The following is a 23038-nucleotide window of genomic DNA, read 5'->3' as shown; positions in this document are numbered from 1 at the left end:
TACCAAAGGCAAATGAAAAACTTTGGCCAACCCTGATTCAGGCCCCAAGATGAAGGATTTCTAGACGCAGTGCAAATGACACACATCTTATAATATGATGGCAATTGTTTGGCCAACTCTGTTCTTCTATGTCGTCTCCCATAGAAGAGAGGTGAACTCTAAGATGCGCACCTTCTCCAACTAGGCCATTCAAGATTTGTCATCCAAGATTGTTGTGAGCTTCTCAAACTCAAACCATTCTAAAAATTGGAAGGAGGAAACGGCAAGGCAAAATAAAAAATGTGAAAGGATAATACAAACATAGTTGTAAACATTGTCTATTTAATACTTCTTGTGATCTTCTTGTTTCTTCTCCAATACTAGGATTAGCGATCTTCTTGTTTCTTCTTCAATACAAGGATTAGCAATCTCTAACTGCATCCTCAATTACTAGCCTCCCTTCTTTGGTGATTGCATTTCGTGGGCAAACAAAAAACATTCCAAGGTGTACACTGAATCTAAAATGATGAATTCACCAAGACCATAAATAAAAATCTAATAACGCCCATTTGGTAATATCCAAATCCTAATCCTCATTGCTTGCATGTGATTTCCTTGCTCATTTTTGGCGCTTGTAGATTTTTGCTAGAAAGGATTTGAGCACAACCTGCAGCCAAGCACCATGTAAGCAAATAGTTTTAAAGACTCATAAAATCTCTCTGAACAATGACATTCTCACAAAATCTCTCTGAACAATGAAATTCTCTCTCTCTCTCTCTCTCTCTCTCTCTCTCTCCCAAGGACCACACCAAAGGGCACACAAAGACTACCATGGCTTGCTTTCACTTCATCTATGCACCTGACTTGGCAAGAAGTAGATGGAATGCTCATACGCTCATGCAAAGAGCTGGATGGCACAAGGGCTCTCTCCATGCATAGCCACCACTCCAGCATGAACTAGAGATCTCCATGTGACCAATCCCTCAGGACTATGGATGCCACTGGTTGTAACCTAATTTCCATATTTACCCTAAGTCGGGCGAAGGTTCACTTCTAAGTTAGTTTGTTTCTAAGTTGGAGCACCGATTCCAAGTTGCATCCAACATTCTTGATCCTAAGTTGGGTCCAGAAGGACCAGTTCCCTGAGTTGGAACAAGAGTGAATGTTCCTAATTACTTGGGTGGGACAAAAGGATTCCAAACTTGGAATCCGCCATTCCAAGGTTGGGTTGCAAGGATTTCCTGCCTTTGGAAGATGTGAAATTTTCTTGATAACAATTTTCAAGATTTTTGCCATGTTTGCATGTTGCATGAAAAATGAACACGAGGGCATGACTTGTTTTTGGGCATGAATATTGCAAATGAATATCTGCAGGTTTCGGGGATGCAAGGACATGTGGAGGCATGAAGCTAAGGTTATGGTTCAGTCATGTGTACTCATAAATTAGTCTTAAGGGTTTTGCAAGGGATCAGTGTGAAACTCATGTCTTTATTTTCTTGTCATTATTATGTTTCTAACCTTTGTTTTGTAGGTACTTTATAAACAAATCTAGAAAAGCACATGTGATTTACTGTAAAAAACCAGCATGGGATTGGGGAAAAACACTTGGGAACTTGAATATGTGAAAATTGTTGAGGAGAAGCACAGTTATCACTGAGTGCTAACCTCCCCAACCCCCATCTCTAGTGCACTCACGTTGAAGCAAACAAGAGCCCCAGTTTGAACTGTACGACCAGTCCCATCGGCAGCATCAAACTACATGTACACAGCATCAGTAAATCAACTGTATGTTGTACAGACAGCAGCACCACATCATCACCATGCAATGCGTTTTGGTGAAGATAGTTTCCCAATAGCTGCCTGCACGGCCTACTGCGCATCTGGATAGTGAACAAATGAGCTGACGCAGCAATATACAGGGCGAGTCCAAACAAGGATTTTCCTACTATTTGACGACCCTTGCTATCTCTGACACATAGTGGCCGAAGAAGTTACAAAGGTGGATTTTGACATCGACTAACAGAACCTTCAGAAATGTGTGAACACTACAGGTTTCGAACGAGTTTCAAAAGTTTGAATTCCCAAAGGGAAGGTACAGTACGCCTGTACAAATGCACGCGCGTGCACACATACACACAATAAGTACAGTCTGTACGTGTGTATGTGTATGTGTATGTGTGTGTATGTGTATGTGTATGCTTTAAAAGGCCTAGGTAAATGGAAGTCTCCAAGCTGAGATGGTTTGACAATGTGGAGTTCTTTCAGATGTTCTGGGATATTTTGAGATCGCTAGTTTTGCTTATGGTGAATCAGTGCTGAAATGTTGGATGCTTTCCATCCTCATGGAAAGAAGGCTTGCTGAAATTGCTGCCCAAAAAACAGCTTTGTGAAGCCATATCAGATTGGCATCCTATCTCTCTAATGCCAATCATATATAAATTGGTTACCAAGATGCTTGTTAATAGAATAAAAGGTGTCCTACATTCTAGCTTGCATCCTGCTCAGTATGGATTTGTCCCTCGAAGACAAATCATTGACAATATAGCGAATGTGTATTTTGGCATTGAATATTCCAAGAATACGGATCAAGATGTTCTTATCATGCAGGTGGACATAACTAAGGCTTTTGATATGGTACAATGGGAGTTCATAGCTCAGGTTATGGACAGAATGGGATTCGAGCCTAAAATGAAAAATGTCATCTTCTGGCTTTTTATCAAGAGGGATCAACTAAATGCATTTTGGGCAGAGAGCCTTCAGCCTCGTTGTATCTTGGGAAATCTGTTCGACAGGGTTGTCCGCTTAGTGCACTTTTGTATGCCATTGTGACTCATCAAATGCTCCTTTACATGGACAGATTGACACGAGATGGACACTTGCATGGTCTTTCCATGGCCGATGGTACACAATTTGTGGCAAAGGCATATGTTGATGACGCTTTCTTTTTTCCCAAGAATACAGAAGCGGATGTTAGAACTCTCATGAAAGCACTATCCCTCTCTATGGTTTGGTTGCAAGATTACATTTAAATTTTCAAAAATCAAAGTTGCTCCCTTTGAAAGATTGTGATTGGCATCAGCTTTTGTGGCCAGGTCAGATCATCCCACCTAAATAGATAGTCAAGCATCTTGGTTATCCCGTTGGTTGGGAATTGTCTTTGAAAGATGATACTCAATGGGTGATGGCAAAATTGCACTTTAAAATAGAATACTAGAAATTATCTACATGGCCTCTACATGTGCGATTGCGTATAGTACAATCAATAATCATATGTCCAGATCTATCTTCCGCTCTTACCTTGGTCGAGGAAACAGATTGATAATTTCATGTTTAAAGCAATGGAATGCTTGTGGAAAACCAAGGCAAATAGAAAAGGCTTACATTTGTTAAGGCAAGACCTTATTTGTTTGCCCAAAATGCATGGTGGACTCAATGTGCTTAACATTCATTATCATATATTGGCAAGGAAAGCCGCTCTTCTACCTGCATTTATAGAGCAAGTCAAGCCATGGACACGCATGCTGAGAGCTTTATGCTCTAACATGCAAACATATGCATATGGACATTGGATCACCGATTATGATGATATAATCTTTGGGCATTTTCATGGTCAAATTCCAGGCTCTCCATATTCGATTGCTATATTGGCAAGCTATATTGTGTCACTTGCAATGGTCATGTAAGCCTCTAAATCAAGGAAACTCACTACTCTTATAGAATATTCATTGGAGCAGGCTATTTGATTCACCGCTTGCTTTGTCTCAACAAAGGCCTACAATATTTCTACATTGGGAATTCGTTGCATATGCGATGTTGTGGATGAAAATGGTTGTGTTCTTACCTTCCCACGTGCACTCAGACAATGCAATTTGGGGATGCACCATAGGCCTATCTAGAGACTCATTTCGGAAATAATGCAGCCCTTTCAACCAGTCCCAATGCTTAAGGAAACACAGAGAATTCAAGATTGACGTTTTGATAGGCAACTTCCAGGATATACTCCCATATCATTAGGCAATTTGTCTGCACCTAATGCTTATGGGTTACTCTTACCACCTCCATGGATTGAGGATCATGCAAATCGCCTCTGGCATATGTCAAAATCTCTTGCTTGGTGGAAAGCTACATTGAAAAGAATTTGGAAGAGTGGATTGCCCCTCAAGCAACGTTTGTTTCTGTGGAGATGTCTGGTTGGAGTATTCCTAATTGGATCTCTTTTGGCACGAAGGTGCATTGGCACTGCTTCTTGTAGGCAGTGCTCTCATCCTACAAAGACAGTGCCTCACCTTTTGTGGTATTGTTCGCACTCTCGCAATTTTCTTGATGATTTGTCTACACAACTTCGGGCTCGTTTTTCGAGGAGGCGTTTCGGTCGAATGTTCTTGCATTTTGGTTGCCTCCCTTACCAAACCATACAGACTTCCTTGACTAGACCATATTCTAGGCTTTGTGGACTATCTATCATGCTCGGAATCAGTTGCTCTTCTCTGGAGATTCTATCCGGTTGTTTTTTAATTTTCGGAGAGCACTTTCCAGTCCCTCCGAGATCCGCATGAAATCGGGGGACTAACCTTCCAGCAATTATAAGTGTTTTTCCATTGTTTCTGGTCTAAGTAGTACTTGTCCTGATTTGGGACAGCTATGAATGTATATTTCTTTTTTCTTAATGAGACAATGGTTTCACTTAAAAAAATTATGTGTCTGTGTATGTCTATACGCATGCATATATATACATACATACATATACACGCTTACACATACACATATATACATACAATATGTATGTATGTATGTATGTATTCACATACATACTTACATATTGTACATACACTGTGTGTGTGTGTGTGTGTGTGTGTGTGTGTGTGTGTGTGTGCACGTGCCCGTGCATGTGCGCAATATGTATGCTTGTGTATATGTGAGTGAAAAAAATGCAAGGTTTTTAAGGTGCCATATATTAGAAACAATACACATCGTACCATACGTCTCTCCTCATTTCACACGAGTTTCAAACCAACTATGTACCGACTGTTGTGTTGACATTGTACGACCAATTAGTCTACTTTGTAGGACTTGTGATTTGGCCCTATTGATGATGGACTAGCCCTGTTTACATTTGCTTTAAGCAAGACATAATCTATCGCCGGGAGTACTATTCAAGCATGGGTTGTTTGGGTGTGAGTTGGTCAATATAGCAATAAGACTTAAGTACTCATAGAATGGGTGTGGTTTGACCAACTGTCACCGTAGACCCAACAGTTGTGAATTGAATTTGTGTGATTGAGGTAGTGTGTCACTGGCTCAAGTATCTCCATGCATTGTGCTGTTTAAATTTTTTTAAATTTGTCTAGGAAATCCATTACTTGATTGAGAACTTTACTAGTACCCTCAAAGCTTTGTTACTTGGAATTCTTTTTTGGTGATACAGAACTAGGGATGGAGGGACCAAACATCTTCGGCCCCTAGTGTAGTGTACAACACACCTACATCGATGATATCTTCCATTGTGTAGTTTGATTAAGGGAATGATTAAGATCTCCATGACAAGCACCCGTTACAATGGTATCAGAGCTCTGATTTTCCATACTTAAAGTGAAAACAGCCTATTTACGTGAGGTCTTGATATTGGCTTAATTGACTAAAAATGACAAAAAAGGATGCCGGATGACCATGTGTCGTATTGAGAGACGGCAAATGACCTTGAGTCATCTCATGAGGAGACTATTTCAGAGCTTGAAAGTTAAAGAGAAGGGCTGCCATAAATGTGGTGCAAAGAACATGGGTGTTAACCCCACAGAATTGGCTATGATTTGTTTGACCTCTAAGGGCAACTTGTTCAAAAAAGTTGATGGCCAAGTAATATTGATAGATCCTCCACCTTTGGACAGGCAAAGTGATGTTGTGAAGCGGGCAAAATCTACAGTTCGGCGCAAAGCATATTCATACACCATCTCTTCATCGACATGATCATAGAGATCAGCATAGGATTCCCATAGATTGGTGAGCCGTGCCAACGACCATGGAAAGAGACCCCGAAAGCGCTCTCCTCTACCCGAGGATGAGGTGAAAAGACCTGAAGGAGATTATTGCCGACATAAGAAGCAACCTAAGGAATTCAAGATCGGGTCAAAGATGCCAAATTCTACAACTTCTATGGGATGACGGATGTCAGCTTGGATGTGCCCTTTTCCTTGAACCTTCATCTAACTCACTACAAGGTGAACCATCTCATTTTCTATGACCTCTTCCACCTACGCATGCATACCACATGGCTTGCACCTCTGGAGTTACATGCAAAGATCCAACTCTATCAAGACTTCTCCTTATGAACTACAAAGGATGGATTCATTTACAGGCTTGCATACTTGCATAGACATATGGCTCATGCCATGCAGATTGCGATTAGGCCGGTCCAAGTCTCCTCTTGCTTCCGTTGAGTGGAGCCTGGGAGAGTAGAGGGCATTTCCAAGAACGACAAGGTATGTAGTCTCTACCATATGAAGGTCGAGATGGGAGAGCACTATATATGCATGTGTTTTATATACTATGAGACCCAGAAGATTTCACTCTCTCAAGATTATGGACTTCCTTGACCAGCAGTGCCTGGGATTGTTCCTAATGGAGCTATGCATATATAGAGATCTTCTCAAAGAGCACAAGACCCGAACTCAAGGTACCTCACAGCATCCCATTGCAAGCTTCTTCTTGGTGGCATAGGAGAGCACCACTAGAGGACGACTTGATGCCCCATTAGATTTTGATGAGCTCCATAGGTGGACCAGAGAGCACACACAAGCAGCATCACAGATACATACCACCCTAGGGTCACTATGGATAAATCGCAGCTGCCCCCACATCACAAGCCCCAGATGACCATCTATACAGCAGCTTCAGATCTGTGAAATATTGCGGATGACACAGGGAGGCCCCCCGCTGGATGTGGACAATGTCACGTGCACGCCCGTGTCATGGCTTAATCTTCAGCATGAACATCTTAACCCCTGACTAATCCAACAGTTAGGTCATCAGCATAAGCATCAGTACCATCATCATCAGTAGAAACATCAGTCATCATCATCATCAACAACACCATCTTCATAGTCATCATGAAGAGGGTTGGGAACCCTGTCGGCAGCCAGCAGGAGCATTCAGCCTGCTGTCGGCAGCCCATGGGGGACCTAGACAGCCTGTCAGCAGCAACCGGTAATGGCCAGCATGTGTTGGACAGCATACAAAACAAAGAGCAGCATTTAAATGAATAAAATCAATATTATTTGTCCAATGAACAGGCCGACAGCTCTTGCATGGCAAGTGTTAGTGGTAACCACATGAGCATCATGCTCTCTCCTATCAAACCTATCAAGTTGGTATAACCCATTGTACAATGTGCTGGATGTGATTAATGCATAGCCACTTTCACGATCCTTGACTGTGCACTTGTCGTCTTTAAAGTTCACTACATATGTCATATTTCTGACTACGCACATGTGGAGGAACACCATGGAAGGGTAGGTACAAACCCTGGTGTGAGCTCCTGGCATGATTGGTTACATGTGGAAGGGCTCCATGGAAGGATTGAGATTCTCGTGTGAGCTCCTGGCATAATTGGTTACATGTGGAAGGGCTCCATGGAAGGATTGATATCCTGGTGTGAGTTCCTGGCATGACTCAGTACATGTGGAAGGGCTTCATGGAAGGGTGAATACCCTGGTGAGAGTTCCTGGCATACTAATGAAGTCTCATGGAAGGGTGGACACCCTGGTGGGCATTCTTTATACCTGTATGGGCGGTGCCCGAGAAGGGTTTGGTACAAGATGAATAAGTTGGGAGATGGAATCCAGAATATTATGCATAAAGCATTTGTGTGTGCGCTGACCTACATGAATGACTTGTCTTGACTACCTGGACAATCTTATTGTTCGCCAGTTTTGTTGGTACAGAAGCAAGACAGTTCATATCACGTGTGTGGATTATCGTGCCTTGAATAAAATGTTAAAAGCTTGTATAATATTAGGACCCGTATTGGTTATTCTGGATTTACATAAACCCTTCTCAGTTGAGTGTGATGCATATAGGGACAGCATTGGAGCTGTTTTGAATCAGGAAGGACACGCCATAGCTTTTGAGAGCAGGCGTCTTCAACATGCAGAGCTCCACTTGCAGGTTTATGAAAAAGAGCTATTGGCAGTTATTCATGCCCTTACAAAAGCATTATCTTCTTGGGGCTGAATTTGTTGTCAAAACAGATCACCAGAGTTTGCGGTACTTTTTGACGCAAGCTAAATTATCAGAGAAGCATATGAGATGGGCAAATTTCCTCTCTATGTTTCAGTTTTAGATTTTACATACACCTAGTAAAAAGAATGTAGTGGCAGATGCTCTTTCTAGAAGGCCACAGGTACATGCTGTCACTGTTACCTATCATCAGGACCTTTCCGATATGCGAAATTCGTTTGATACGGATGAGGATTTTCAGCTTGTATGGACTGATTTACAACAAGGCATTTCAGCCCCGAACTATTGCATACAAGATGGATATTTGATGATACAAAATCGCTTATGTGTGCATAAGGATTTACAGATTAAGGTGATGGATGAATGTGCAGGGCATAAAGGAATTCTTGACACTACGCAAGCTTTGGAGAGGTACTTTTTCTGGCCAAACATGCGCAAAGACATAGATGTATATGTGCGCGAATGTATGGTTTGTCAAAAAGTGAAGTTTGGCAGGCATAAGGCACCCGGTTTGATTCAACTGTTGTCTATTCCGAATCAGCCATGCGAGTCCATAGCTATGGATTTCATCATGGATTTGCCTAAAACGCAGCAAGGAAATGACACCACATGGACCATCATAGACAGGTTCAGCAAGCAAGCTCATTTCATTCATGTACGAAAGAATATTAAGCCTAAGCACATGGAGAGGATATTCTTGGCCCAGATTTTAAAGCATCATGGTATGCCCCAAGACTATTGTGGGAGATCGGGATCCAAGAACCACAAGTTTGTTTTGGCGGGCTTTATTTGATAATATGGACACAAAGCTGAATTTTTCATCAACTTACCATCCTCAGACATATGGGCAGAGTGAAATTGCAAATTCAGTTGTACTTGATTTGCTCAAATGCTATGTGGCTGAGCCGAAATAAAATTGGGAGAAGTACTTACCGCTTGTGGAGTTTGCTTATAACAATACAGTGCACACCTCAACTAGGAAAGCACCCTTTGAGATTGTTTATGACAGAGTGGTGCTTCCACCTATCCTTCAGACAAAGGATGAAATCTTTGCTGCAGATGAGTATGTTAGAGATCTTGATACGGCTTCCTCACAAGTACGGACAACCATACAAAGAACTCAGGAAAAGCATAAGAAAGCTGCAGGCAAATGGATTTCAAAGAGGGTGATTGGATGCTTCTCAAGTTTGAGAAGGCATGCCTTCGGAAGCAACCTAGCAAGGAAGGCAAATGTCCAAAGCTGTCTCCCAGGTACTATGGGCCATTCCAAGTATAGGAACAGATTAATGAGGTGACTTTCAGGCTTGCTTTGCCTGAACATTGGCGCATACATAATGCTTTTCATGTTAGCCTCCTCAAGAAATATGTGGGTCCTGAGCCACTCGAGCCAATTATTGAGGACCAACCAAAAATTGATGAGCTTGAAGAAGTGCTTCAACCAGAACAGATTGTGTTTCATAAGGAACGGAAAGTGCTGGTGGCAAGCTTATCCGCAGGTTCCTTGTGAAGTTTAAGAACTACCCCGCTCTGGATGTGAAATGGGTAGATGAAGACTACTTCAAGGATTATCCGAATCTTCTGCAGGTTTATTTGGCCGCATTTCAGTTGTGGACAACTCATTAGAAGCCAGGGAGATGTCATATTTCTGACTATGCACATGTGGAGGAACACCATGGAAGGGTAGGTACAAACCCTAGTGTGTGTTCCAAGCATGGTTTAGTACATGTGGAAGGACTCCATGGAAGGATTGAGATCCTAGTGTGAGCTCCTAGCATGACTGGTTACATGTGGATGGAAGGATTGATATCTTGGTGTGAGTTCCTGACATGACTCAGTACATGTGGAAGGGCTTCCTGGAAGGGTGGATACCCTGGTGAGAGTTCCTAGCATGCTGATGAAGTCTCACGGAAGGGTGAACACCCTCGTGAGCATTCTTTATACCTGTATGGATGGTCCCCGAGAAGGTTTTGGTACAAGATGAATAAGTTGGGAGATGGAATCCAGAATATTATGCATAAAGCATTTGTGTGTTGCTGACATGCATGAATGACTTGTCTTGACTGCCTGGAAAATGCCTGTGATTGTCCATGGGCTCCAAGAGAAACCCTGTGGACGCATGTGTGCACACCTGTTTGGAACTAAGGCAGTGGTCTTATGTGTTTTTGTAGGTGGTAAGTGACCCCAAACTCAATTCACACCTTATATTTTATTATACTAAGGTTTATGAGTGTAGGTGTTCACATACACTTAAATTTGGGTGGACAAATTATAAAGTGTTCACATACACTTATGTTCGGGTGGACAATTTTTAAGGTGTTCACATCAAAAGGGACCAATTTTTAACAAAACTTGGCCATTACTCAAAGTGGGCAGCCCTCAAGCCAAGAAAAGCTCCAGGAGTTGCTATTCTGGGGGTGGGGGGGGGGGGGGGGGGGAGGGCCAAAATCAGCTAGGCGCCTCCCTTTCCAATTAATTTTTGCTGTGAAACATGCAAGGCCGGTGCCAATTGTGAGGAGGGCATGCAAGGGAATTGGAGAGAGCTGATCAAAGAAGAGCATGGCTGTTTTATAGTTGGGGGACTGCCTCCATAGATGCTACAGCAAAAGGCAATTCTTCCCTCTCTCTCCTTTGAAGGAAGAAACCGTTCTTGGCCTCTCTACAGGGCTGGTCGACTGCTATACAGTAGGTCTTTTGGCTGGTTATTGATGCTCTGAAGGCTCCGGATTCAAGGCAAACCACAGAGCACTCATCTCATCTCTTGGGGTGACTTTTAAAGCATGTTTGTGGGCTGAAAACAGGGCTGTGCAGTCCATTCAGCAAGGTTCTTCGCAACAGAATTGAAGGTAAATAGTCTCTGAAGCTACATGAAGCCCATGGCTCTAAGGGTGGAACCTTCGGGTGGCTAGAGCCAAGGTTTTCATGGCTAGTTATTCGAGACAGCATCACTGCTAGAGGGTGTAGCTGTGCCCGAGAGACTCTTGGAAGCTTGAGATTGAGTACTCAGGCTACTGTTTGATTTGTTTTCATCTTATTCTAGATGTATATGGTGCGAGTTTGAAGAGTGTTTACTCTCTGGCACCCGTTCTCTTGTACTCGAACACTTTGTTGGTAATAAAAATACCTCAAGGGGAGCTAGCCCAACTTCAGCTCCTAGTGCTGTGTCTTTGTGCAGATTTTCATATTGTTGTTTCACTGGTATCAAAGTATGATGATGATGATGATGATGTCAGATGCTATGTATGATGCCATGATGTTATGTATGGGATAAGGTTTTCTGTGTACACACTTCCGTATTTGTGACAACAAACCCTCTTTTAGCAAAAGAGAAAACTCACATTAAATTCTTCTTAATCCCAAGCACGTACAATACATCTGGAAGACGTAAGTCTGCACCATCTACTCTTGTGAGGATGACCTCACCAACTCCCTTGACTAGATAAGAAGAATTGTTTACACATGTCACCGTTTTGCCCTCAAGGACAGCCGAACAAATTCCTTTGAGAGGTCGTGTGTTTAGAAGCACCATTGTCAAAGTACCATGTGTCAAGTTGACACTTGCCCTTTTTCTTAGGCTTGCCTGCACCATTTTTAGCCTTTTGTGAAGGTTGTCCCAAATCAGCCTTTGGCTGAAAATTGCTTTTGGCTTTTCCTTTGCCCTTGCCTTGGGCAACAAAAGCCCCATCACTCCCACATATGACGGAAGATTTGTTCTTCCGATTCCGCTCCTTTTGTAGCAACAAACCAACTAGCTCTTAAACAAGATTGGTTCCGAGTTTCCCACATTGATAGAGTGAGCGATGTGTAGAAACTCAGCTAAGTTTCTGGCAGTGTCCCTTAAGAAGAAATCAGTTCAACTTGGAAGCAAGTAAGCAATTTAAAGAAGAGATTCCCTAATTTTTGTTTTTGAGGATGCAAACATTTCTTGGGGGGAGGAAGTGGTGTTATATACCCTGTAATGATAGGTTTTCCCTGAGGATGTTATAAAATTATTGATTCTAGAGGACTTCGGAGTCCTTTGTGTGGATTGGGGCACTACCCAACCGATATAGGAAAAGGCCTAGCTAGGGGGGAAATATAGTGATTCCAAGTAAAATACAAAAAGCAAGCCATCTCCGAATTCTAGAAAGCCATCAGGCGGAAATGTGAAGCTCACAGAGTATTCATAGCATCTTATCTTGCAAGGTTGGGTGGTTAAAACAGCAAACCCTCTCTCTGTATTACATGAGAGAATACCTACAATACCTACTTGGCAGAACACACGAGAGAAGATCCAAGAGACCTAAACTACTGTATATTGCCAAAACATGAATATATACAATGAGTTCCCAGATCTAAACTAAGATTTGTCCTGCATATCTACCATGCAATGCAAGTCCAGCTGTTCTCCAGCTGAGATGCTCGGATGAAGATTGCAAATCTGATGATCCAGACACCTTAGCTCTACAGAAGACTCTGAATGCCTTAATATGACCCTGAACTTGCCCTTCATAGTGATCTACACAGCTGGTCGGCTGCTACTGTCAATGGTTGGCCAACTTGGCCAACGATGACCAGATACAATATATTTAAAAGTTGTCCACGATGATGGGTCCTTGGACGCCCTGTTGTCCAGTATCTGGCTGCCCAAAACCGGAGCCCATCAGTCCAAACACGGACTCTGATCCTGCCCAAAAGGCGGCTACCCTGGTAGGACATGTCCATGGGCATCCCTGAACAAGCATGCACATGACAGTCCACCCCTCAAGAGTGACATAGAAAGCCTATCGCAGGTCAAAGATAATGCCCTCGCACAGTGATCATACTACAAATGGTACCTTTATTCATGATATGAGCCGGGTGGCTACTTTTTGTACTCGTATTGCTATCGTGTCTCTTCATATGATCACTACTGTGTATGTAGCTAATTGTTTCATTTTCTTTTCTTTTCTGTGATGCTTCCTAGTTACCTCATGGAACCACTACTCATTTTGGTCTCATAGGCCACTTGGCTCCAAGATAAGGACCCTCCTCCTGCCAGCTCTAGATCAGCAGGGACATAGTCCAGTGCCATAGCAGCACTGTCACAAAAGGTTGACATTGATGCTACTTACTTAAAACCGATACTACATGGTGGGATGGGTTACCTTGATTGTTCATTGTTCATTGTTCATGCAAATTTGCAAGCCTCGTTGTGTATTTAGATACTTAGCTTTTTTGCTTTCATGTTTCGTTTTGACATTCAGTCTACTCATGGATCACATGTACTACCTTTTGGTCTTGGAGACCCTTTGGGTCTCTCTCTCTCTCTCTCTCTCTCTCTCTCTCTCTCTCTCTCTCTCCACTCACACACACACACACACACACACACATCTTCAAGACTAAAAAGTTGGCAGCAATGAGTTACCTGAAGTGCTTGATTTTCTTCACTCTCAATTTCAGCAATCAGCTTTGCATAGGCCGCCTCCTCATATTCTAAGAAGACAGACTACATAGCCAATTTAACTCTTTGTTAATAACAAGTCCATCCACTACAAGAAAGCTACACCTAGATTAACTTGGATTAGCCTAGCTTAACCTAGATTAGCCTGGAGTAGAGAGAAAGCTAAAGATGTCCAAAGGTATCAAAAGATATCAAAGATCATAGTGGTCATAAAAGGGTCGTAAAAGGTACAATAGCCTAGACCAAGGTCACTTATATAGTGCTTGGCCATTTCACACTGGCTAACAATATGTCGATGCCCCAAACCTATGCCCAAGGGACCAAAGTTCCATGTGCCTAGGCCCAAACCCATACATGTGCATGTGCATGTATAATTGCTTCGTTACAAACCATCCCCTTCTACAATGATTTTGTCCTTGAAATCGAAGGGTAGTCGTGCACAAAGAAAAGACATACAAGTGGCTATGTACAAAAGCCAAAAAACACAACCATGACTTAATATCAATGTCATGAAAGACCGATACATGAGTCGTATATGACCCTTGGGTCAAATGGAAAGAATAAGGGACTCCTGTCGATGACGAAGCTAATGATGCAACCGCCTGGATCAAATGGAAGTCCAAGCCATGTGAAATCCAAGACAACAGCTCTCCAACCGCCTCGATCAAATGAAAAATGTAAAGAACCAATGTCAATGATAAAGCTAGCTATGCTCCCACCTAGATCAAAAGGAAATCCGAAACGTGCAAACTCCGAGACAATGGCTCCTTGGCAATCTCAATCAAATAGAAAAGATAAGGAACCACCATCAACAATGAAGCTAGTCGTGTATCCTCCAGGATCAAATGGATATACATGGTAACCGAGGCCGGCAGTAGTCTCGAGGCTTGCAAGGGTAGCTCCGTGGCGGTATGGGACATCATGGTGGGGATAGCCAAGTCTAGTGGGTTTTGCCTAAACGGCTATCATAGTTGGGTGGTGAGTCAAGCCTGCACCCCCTTCACGTTTTATGGCTTTGTTTTCATAGTTTCCAGAAACGCCGTTTCTGGACCACCGAAACGTGGAAACGTTTCGGAAACGTTTCTAGAAACGGAAACGGCGTTTCCCAAGTTTTATTTTTTCCAGGGTTTAGAAACCCGCGTGCTCTCTTTCGCCGGCATTTTGCGCCTTCTTTCCGCCGCCTGTTTGGAGCTGCTCTACCCATCTACCTTGCCCTCTACTCCTCTACCTCCACATCAGCCCTCTACCTCTCTACTTGGGGCCTCCACCTTTGCCATCTAAGCTCTACCAAGCAAGAAGGAGTCACACCTTGCTTGCAGCCTGCAGGACCAGAAAACAGCCTCGACTTCTCGAATCTCTCCGAGTCTTCCGACCTCGAACCGCACAAGTAAGCTAAGTAACATGGCTCGGACTCCGGATCCTTTTTGGCAGCATGTGGAGCAAGTGGGGGGTTATGCAGGATCTGGTGGCTCCAGGAAATGGAGATGTAAATATTGTGGGTTGGTCAAAACGGGGAGTGTCACCCGTGTGAAGGACCATCTTGCTCATGTTCCAAACAAAGATGTAGGGCCATGCCCCTCTGTTCCTCTAGATGTTCGGAAAAGCCTTGAAATGTGGAGGCGAAAGCGTTTGGCCATTCCCGAAGAGGAAGTATCTACAGCAATGGGTGGTCAAGAGCATGAAGCTGGTTCAAGTCAAGCAGCAGCAGCAAAGAGGGCCAGAGGCAGAGACACAGGATCAGATTTCTCCTCTACCCCAGTGTCGGGTGTGCATGCAAGGAGGACTCCTTTGCCATGTGATGTATCACATTCACAAGACACCCCTCCAATAAATACTGTACAAAGGGCTAGCATCCAAGCAGGATTTCAAAAGCAAGCAATTGCAGAGGCAACTAGGGAGCTCACCCGGATGTTCATACGGTGTGCCATTCCCTTTCATGTGGCCAAGACAAATCAATGGAGGAAGACCATGAGGGCCATCAGCCGCATTGGATGCGAGTGGGATGGCCCTACATCTGAGGCTCTGCGGACACGAGAGCTAAAGCGGGAAAAATCATGCATAGAAGTGCAGCTAGAGCCCTTGAAGGAAACATGGAAAAAGTATGGCTGCACTATATTGTGTGATGGGTGGTCAGATGTACGCAGGAGAAATGTATACAATGTTTTGGTATCATGCTGCAAAGGCACTATGTTTTTGAAAGCCATTGATGCCTCCCTCCCAGGTCTCACAGTTACAGGTGCATTTATTTGGACACATATAAGGGAGGCTATAGTGCAAGTTGGGCCTGAGAATGTTGTGCAGGTGGTGACAGATAATGGAAGTAATTGTAAGTCTATGGGCTCTATGCTAGAGGATGAATTTCCAGCCATTGTGTGGACCCCTTGTGCATCACATAGCCTCGACTTATTGATTGAGGACATAGGTCAAATACAATGGGTTGAAGCCATCTTTTGCACCACACGAAGCATGGTGAAGTTTGTGAAGAAGAGGCCAAAAGTCTTGAGCATGTATCGGGCCTACAGCACTCTTGAGCTATTGCAGCCTGCAGCCACCAGATTTGCATACATGTTCATTGTGCTTGAGAGACTCCTGCGAGTCCGCAGAGAGTTGGTACGCACTGTCTACTCAAATGAATGGCTAGAGTGGGATGAGAGAGAGAGCCCCAAGGCAAGAGCTTTTGTGCGTGATGTCATGAGAGAGGAGTGGTGGGTAGAGGTTGAGGGGTTGATCAAAACTCTCAACCCCATCTAACAGTGTTACGCATTACAGACATGGAGGGCAGTACTCTAGGCCTTTTATACGAGTACATGGACAAGATTGGGGAGGCTCTCAACAAGCAAGACTACTTGAGAGCAGAGCAGTAAGTCTCCTCAATCATGGCTACCCTTGCTTTACTTCTTATCTTTATTTTACTCTTGAGTCTTTACATTGGTCTCGACTCTTGACTCTTGTTTTTTGTCCTTTTTAATCTTATGGTTTGATCTCTAAAGGGTTGATGAAATCAAGGCTGTGTGGAATCGGCGATGGGATTGGTTTCACAGGCCGATTCATGCAGTAGCACATGTATTGCATCCTTTGTGGCAAGATGAGGAGCAATACGAGAACGAGGAGCTAGAAGAAGGCTTCATGACATACATGAGGAACTTGACATCTGGTAATGTGCACATGCTGAAATGTATAGAGGATGATCTCTTGGCCTTTCGCAACCAGACAGGGAGCTTTGGTCGAGAGACTGCAAAGCTTCGAGAGACTCAGCTACAGCCTGTTTCATGGTGGGAGAAGTATGGAAATTGTGCTCCCACGCTGGTAATTCACTACCCTTAACTACAGTTTACATAGTACACTGTACAATGTGCATCTTTCTTGTTTCCACTTAGTTCTAATTTCTAATTGTATGTGCATTTCAATAACAGAAACGCATCGCCATTCGAGTGCTCTCACAGGATTGCAGTTCGGGCCCATGTGAGAGGAATTGGAGCACTTGGGCCCTCTTCCATACAAAGAAGAGGAATAGGCTGAGTACCGCTCAGCTAGAGCGGTTGGTGTTTTGTCATTGCAACCTCCAGCTCCTTGAGAGGAATGCCCGACATCCGGAGCCTTCGCAGGTGAATGTGGATAAGATCGACATCAGGAGGGAGAGGTTCATCCCAGAGATCCCACGGAATGAGCGTGATATGTACACCTTGCTTTATGAGGAGCTGACGGTGCCGAGCCACAACACCCGCTGCACCACCCATTCTCAGAGGCAGAGGGGGGGATCCATCGCTTCCACTTCAGCAGAGGCAGAGGACCACGATCCTACCATTTCTTCATCTGAGCCTGACTCTCATGAGTCGGAGGACGACTCCTCCATGGATGATCTTGATGAGTGATTTTTGGAGCACTTAGCTCTAGGATTTTGTCATGCCAGCAGCTGCTGCCAGCCTGCCAGCCACATGGATATTTTTTGATCATGTTTTGTATTTACTATAGTCTATACATATGGATTATGGATTATGGATGATGGATGATGGATGATGGATCTTGTTTTGTATTGACTCTTTTGAGGCTTGAGCCTTGAGCCTACAGTTGTCATTTCTGAATTTTGATCTATCATTTGAGTCTTTGACATTGAACTTGAGCAAAGATGTATTTTTCAAGCTTTTGTAATGTTTTTATTAATTATATATGTATGTATTAAACCCTAAAACCGAAACTCCGTTTCCCCGTTTCTTCCCGAAGGCCGAAACTCCGAAACTCCGTTTCCCGCCGTGCTCTGCACCCCCATTTCCGAAACTCGTGGAAACTATGTTTGTTTTGTAGGTTTCGAGTCATGTTGCAGGATTGCTCTACGAGGAGACTCTTGGGGATTTGACAATGATGCTCTCTAGCAGAGCCTTTAAAACAACGCGATGAAGCTTTTTTTGTTGTTTTTTTTTTTAAAGCAATGCTGTCGAAGATGCATTGAGCTTTAGAACAAAGCGATGAAGCCTCCTGGTTGGTGAAAATGATCTCAGTTGCGCTCAAGTCTGAGCTTTGGCATCTATCATCAGATAGAGGCTCAAGTTTTTTTTTCGAAGATGTGCTGAGCCCTAAGCAAGAAGGCGATGAGAAACGATAACTATAGATGCTAGGAGTCACCAAGAAGTCCGCACTAAGCTTGCAACTCCTGTGGGATTTGGTGAATGTGACCTGTAAGCTGATCGTAGCGCTCGCGGCTCCACAAGAGATCTATACGCTCTGTATAAGTCCTCAACCTGGCTCACAAGCTCTGGCCTCTTCTTGTAATACATCTCTGCCCACTTCGCAAACGAGTCTGCATCCTCCTCGAGCAGCTTACTCAATATCTCTCTATGTAGTCGAGAAGTGGCTAAATAGAGATCTTGCTTAGAACCATATCAACTGGAGGGATCTGGCTTGCTGAACGAGCATGAAATGGCATGACAGAACCCCACGGGTGATGAAGCTTGTTATGATGCGCTGCAACTGCCAATGTTGCACTGAGCCTTGAACAATACCAAGGCGATGAAGCTTGTTATGAAGGGTTGAATGCTGCGCTGCAACTGCCTACCTTCGCAAGCTGCTTCCGCTTCAAAGAGAGACACTGTGCTGGCTGTCCACACTCCTCCTCAAGGCCTTCCTTGATCTCGAGCCAAATGGCAGGGACTTGAAAAGTTGCCCAAGACACCTAGGTTGTGGGGGTTTGAGTTCAGGATCCCCTGGGTACCCTCGCTCACACATAGAGGTGCACCAACATTTTATGGAGATTTCCAAGCCTGAGCATGCTTATGCAGTTTTTTGGGCCTGCTTTGACTTCTTGTTTAATCAGGAATCTATTCTAAACAAGGCTGAGTTATTTAGAAACCATCAAATGAGGAAATATGATGGCATAGTTGATAGGATTCATCTGCAGCCACAGTGCACAAAGGAGGAAATGAAGAAAGCATATGATGCTATTCTGAAAAAAAATTCAGAGAACCTCCCTCCTGTGCGAGAAAGTCTGCTCTGATTTCTCCGGAAAAGGAGAAAAATCATGAATATCTCTTTCTGTTGCCTTGGGGAACAGATTATTCACTTTAACTAGTCTAGTCGGCATGCCTTGATGGTGTTGAAGCAGGTAACACTGATGATGGTGATGATCTCTTCTCCTCATCTTGGTTGTCCATTTGCAAGGCACCCTACTCTTGTTTTGAAACTTGCTCTTGTTGGAAACCTTCTTCCTTTTTGGACTCTTGGTTTAACCTGGGCCTGCTTTTGTTTCAAGTTCCACCAATTTCTTCAAGCGCTTGAACTTTTTGGCCCTGCCTCTTGAATATGTTCCTCTCTATGGTGAGCCAATATTAAGAGTAAACTGAAAATGCTTCTCTTCTTCTCTGGTTTTGTATGCAAGGTTTCTGGTTCTATTGTATGTAGGATTTGTTGTTGATGTTGCTTGAACCAGTTATAATGCTCTATTTTATGCAAGGTTAGAAGTCATCTCCTGTCTAGATTTATACACCAGGGCCTTTGTTGTGGGTGTGCCATCATTTTTCCTCACTCCCCGTATTTTTTCCCATTTTTCTGAGGCTTGGGAGGGTTGCCAGAGGATGCTAGGAGCACTCCAGTGCTGGCCGACTGTATGTTCATCAGTCGTGGGCTACTGGGCTGCTGGCCGACTGGATTTCCTCAGTCGTGGGCATTCATCTGCTGGCCGACTGCATATATGCAATCGTGGGACCTATTCAGCAGTCGTGGGCACTTTATCTGCTGGCCGACTGCCCTCCCAGGGATGTATATATAGGACCCCAGCCCCCATACCTTATTTGTATCATTTCTCGGGATCTTCTTGTGTATATAGAGCAGAGTTACACGCCTACATCTCTCTCTCTCTTGTGCTGTTTTTCTGCCTGCATTTTTTGCTCGTGTTCCCAGATTTGGTCATCATCTCCGCTGCGTATTCTGACATGGTATCAGAGCCCTAGGCTCTAGATAGGTCTTGGGATTTGTGTGAGCAAGAGGGGGCTGTTTTGTGGCTGATTGGTGGACTGTTCTGGACTGTTCGGGAAGAGGAGAAGCAAGAGGAAGGCGGGCTGATTTGCTGGACAGCCACTTGCAAGTATCAGTTCTTCTTTGTTCCCACCCACCCACCCTTTTCAGAGTACATCCCCGCAATGGCAGATCTGTTTGAGATGGCCGAGAGACGTGTGAAGATCCCGACACTCCCCACGTTCCCGGTGGACGGGAGCAACTACGGCATATGGAAGGTGATGATGGAATCCGTTCTGGAGTCTTACGACCTCGCCGATTTCGTCGTTGTTGGTGTTCCACGGCCGGAAGTAGAGGAAGGGGAGTTACCGTCGATCCGAAAGGATCGGGAGGCCTAGACACAGATGTGGGGTCGTGTCAACGCCAGGGTCCGTTCGTTTATTTTCCTCAACTGCACACCGCAGGTAATCAATCATGTAAAGCATATGACGCTGGCCAGAGGTATATGGCAGCATTTGGCCTCACTTTACAACAGGGTATCGCCCATGAAGAGGATTTCCTTGGAAGTACAGATGCGGGTTATGAGCCCTGCAAAGTCGTCGACAATGCGGGAGCATATTAACAAGCTCTTCAGCAGGAAGTTCTTCAGGCTGGGAAGGAGATATCGTCAGAGGACATGGCCATCACGTTGCTGTCACACTTGCCCTCTTCGTACTCAGCATTTTACTCCTCTTTGATTACCAGTGGCAGGCTCAGCACCATCACGTGGGAGGAGCTTGTGCCCATGGTCCTGGACCAGGAGGAACGATTCACGAACCCTCCTCAAGGTGGAGGTTCGGAGGCCTTTACTGGCCAACGGTCGAAAGGCCGTAACTCGGGCAAAGGGAAGGCTTCATTGGAGAAGTCTTCTGAGAAGAAGTCCGACGCTGACCGCGAGAAACTGAAGGCAGAGAGGACCTGTAATGATTGTGGCGAGAAAGGCCACTACTGGAGGCAGTGTCCCAAGCGGAAGACCGAGAAGGGTGAAGATTCCTCAGCAGCAATCTTGAAGACTCCGGCTTTTGTGCACCTGGAGGTGATGGACACCGATGCTTCATTTTCTTCAGGCAGGAAGGAGATTGGAGGACTCTCCGCAACGGATACTCCGGAGTGGATTCTCGATAGTGGTGCTTCCAGACTCCTTCCCGTTCCGGTTTACAGGATCTCTGCAGGCTTTTTGGTCATATTCTTACTAGGGATACGTCCACTATCCCAGTTCACAGTGAGGGCAGGATGGAGATAGTTCCTGATGGCAGAGGGGAGAAGCATTCCTCCCAGGTGTTGTATGTTCCGGCACTTGGTTTTCATCTGTTGTCAGTGCATCAGGTGTGCAAGACTGGCGTACGGGTGGAGTTTGATGAGCATTTTGTTGCTCTCCGGAATAAAGCAACAGGCCAAGTGGTTTGGGAAGGCGGAGTGGAGAATGTAGTTTACAGGCTTTCAGCACTCTCTCTCCCAGGTCCTCAGGTTTGTGATGAGTGGCAGTCTGTTGATGGCCACTTGTGTGTGGATACGCTGCAGGTGCGAGCTTTCCGAGACCGGGTGGTGGATAGCTAACCAGTAGATGGCAGCAGTTGGCAGGAACTTTCCAGTACTGATGTTGGTAGTTCTTGTGTTCGTGAGTCATAGGAAGCTGAACAGGTCACTTATGCTCTGATGTCTCGTAGTGTTCGGGACATAGAACTTCCAGTAGTTGAGGATGTTCTTTCCACGGGGACCTTTCGGAAAGCCAAGCAGGTGGCAGGTGCTTACTTGCAGAAGGAGGTGGTTTTTCCAGGCTTTGTGGTTCCGGATTCAGAGGGGGTGGTTGACAGGTTTCATCAGGTTTCTAGGACTTGCTTGTGCACCGTAACAGGTGTTGATCCTTGTGAGCAGTGTGATGTCTCTTTGACTCAGAAGCTATATGGTTCATTGATTTGGTTGATGGACACCAGATTGGACGGGAGCTTCCTGATGAGGCGGTTGAGCTCATGGTTGCAGATGTCTCTTGGGAGACAGGATTGCGTTTCCTGCGGTTTCTGCGGCATGCGAAGGATCATGGACTCTTGTACACAGGAGGGGGATTGTTAGACCGACTCCGCGGTTGGAGTGACTCGGTTTGGGGAGGAGATCCGGACACGAGGAGATCTACTCATGGCCCAGGAGCAGTTTTATGGAGCAGGAGGAGGTTACATTGCAGGTTTGGGCTTCCATTGGAGGAACCCATGGTCATCCAGAGGCACTTTGTTCGTGAACAGATCGTTGCTGATGACATCCTGCTAGAGTTCTGTTCGACGGAGGACAGTAAGGTGGACCTCTTCACGAAGTCGCTCTCTCAGGATTTGCTCAGGCGGCACCCCAGCTCCCAGTGGTTGGTTACACAACCAGGAGCTGAGAGGGGGTGTTAGAAGTCATCTCCTGTCTAGATTTATACACCAGGGCCTTTGTTGTGGGTGTGCCCGCCCTTATCAGGTGTTTTATCATTTTTCCTCACTCCCCGTATTTTTTCCCATTTTTCTGAGGCTTGGGAGGGTTGCCAGAGGATGCTAGGAGCACTCCAGTGCTGGCCGACTGTATGTTCATCAGTCGTGGGCTACTGGGCTGCTGGCCGACTGGATTTCCTCGGTCGTGGGCATTCATCTGCTGGCCGACTGCATTTATGCAGTCGTGGGACCTATTCAGCAGTCGTGGGCACTTTATCTGCTGGCCGACTGCCCTCCCAGGGATGTATATATAGGACCCCATCCCCCATACCTTATTTGTATCATTTCTCGGGATCTTCTTGTGTATATAGAGCAGAGTTACACGCCTACATCTCTCTCTCTCTTGTGCTGTTTTTCTGCTTGCATTTTTTGCTCTCGTGTTCCCAGATTTGGTCATCATCTCCGCTGCGTATTCTGACAGTTTTGCCAATTCAATGTTTTGTGCTTTTACTTTTGTCTTCTC

At 44.7% G+C, this 23038-nt stretch overlaps 2 protein-coding genes across 3 annotated transcripts in view; one reads left to right on the top strand and one right to left on the bottom strand.

The window, feature by feature from the left end:
- Positions 1 to 252: 252 nt before the first annotated feature.
- The window catches only part of LOC147612686 (farnesyl pyrophosphate synthase-like), a 37633-nt gene continuing 14847 nt past the window's right edge, over positions 253 to 23038 (bottom strand). The window contains exons 13-14 of one of the 2 annotated variants that reach the window (XM_086783252.1): positions 13595 to 13675; positions 253 to 646 (exon numbers count right to left, since the gene is read on the bottom strand). In XM_086783252.1, the coding sequence (XP_086639378.1) occupies positions 599 to 646; positions 13595 to 13675 (129 nt within the window). In that variant the 3' untranslated portion in view covers positions 253 to 598. The remainder of the gene's footprint in view (positions 647 to 13594; positions 13676 to 23038) is intronic. The other variant, XM_086783253.1, reaches the window with a different exon arrangement.
- Positions 16409 to 17081, top strand: LOC147612687 (uncharacterized). Its single transcript, XM_086783254.1, has 2 exons — positions 16409 to 16490; positions 16621 to 17081. The coding sequence occupies exons 1-2, from the start codon at positions 16438 to 16440 to the stop codon at positions 16952 to 16954; spliced, it is 387 nt and encodes a 128-aa protein (XP_086639380.1). The 5' UTR covers positions 16409 to 16437; the 3' UTR covers positions 16955 to 17081.

This window comes from Cibotium barometz, chromosome 45, assembly GCF_041138505.1.
Source record: "Cibotium barometz isolate CiBa-2024 chromosome 45, ASM4113850v1, whole genome shotgun sequence".
Lineage (NCBI taxonomy): Eukaryota > Viridiplantae > Streptophyta > Polypodiopsida > Cyatheales > Cibotiaceae > Cibotium > Cibotium barometz.
Note: the sequence above shows the minus strand (reverse complement) of the source record. Positions and strands in the feature narration are given on the sequence as shown.

Coding starts and splice junctions, on each gene's coding strand:
- LOC147612687 (XM_086783254.1), top strand. CDS start 16,438: ATGGACAAGATTGGGGAGGCTCTCAACAAGCAAGACTACTTGAGAGCA. Junction 16,491..16,620: donor GACTACTTGAGAGCAGAGCA/GTAAGTCTCCTC, acceptor TGATCTCTAAAG/GGTTGATGAAATCAAGGCTG.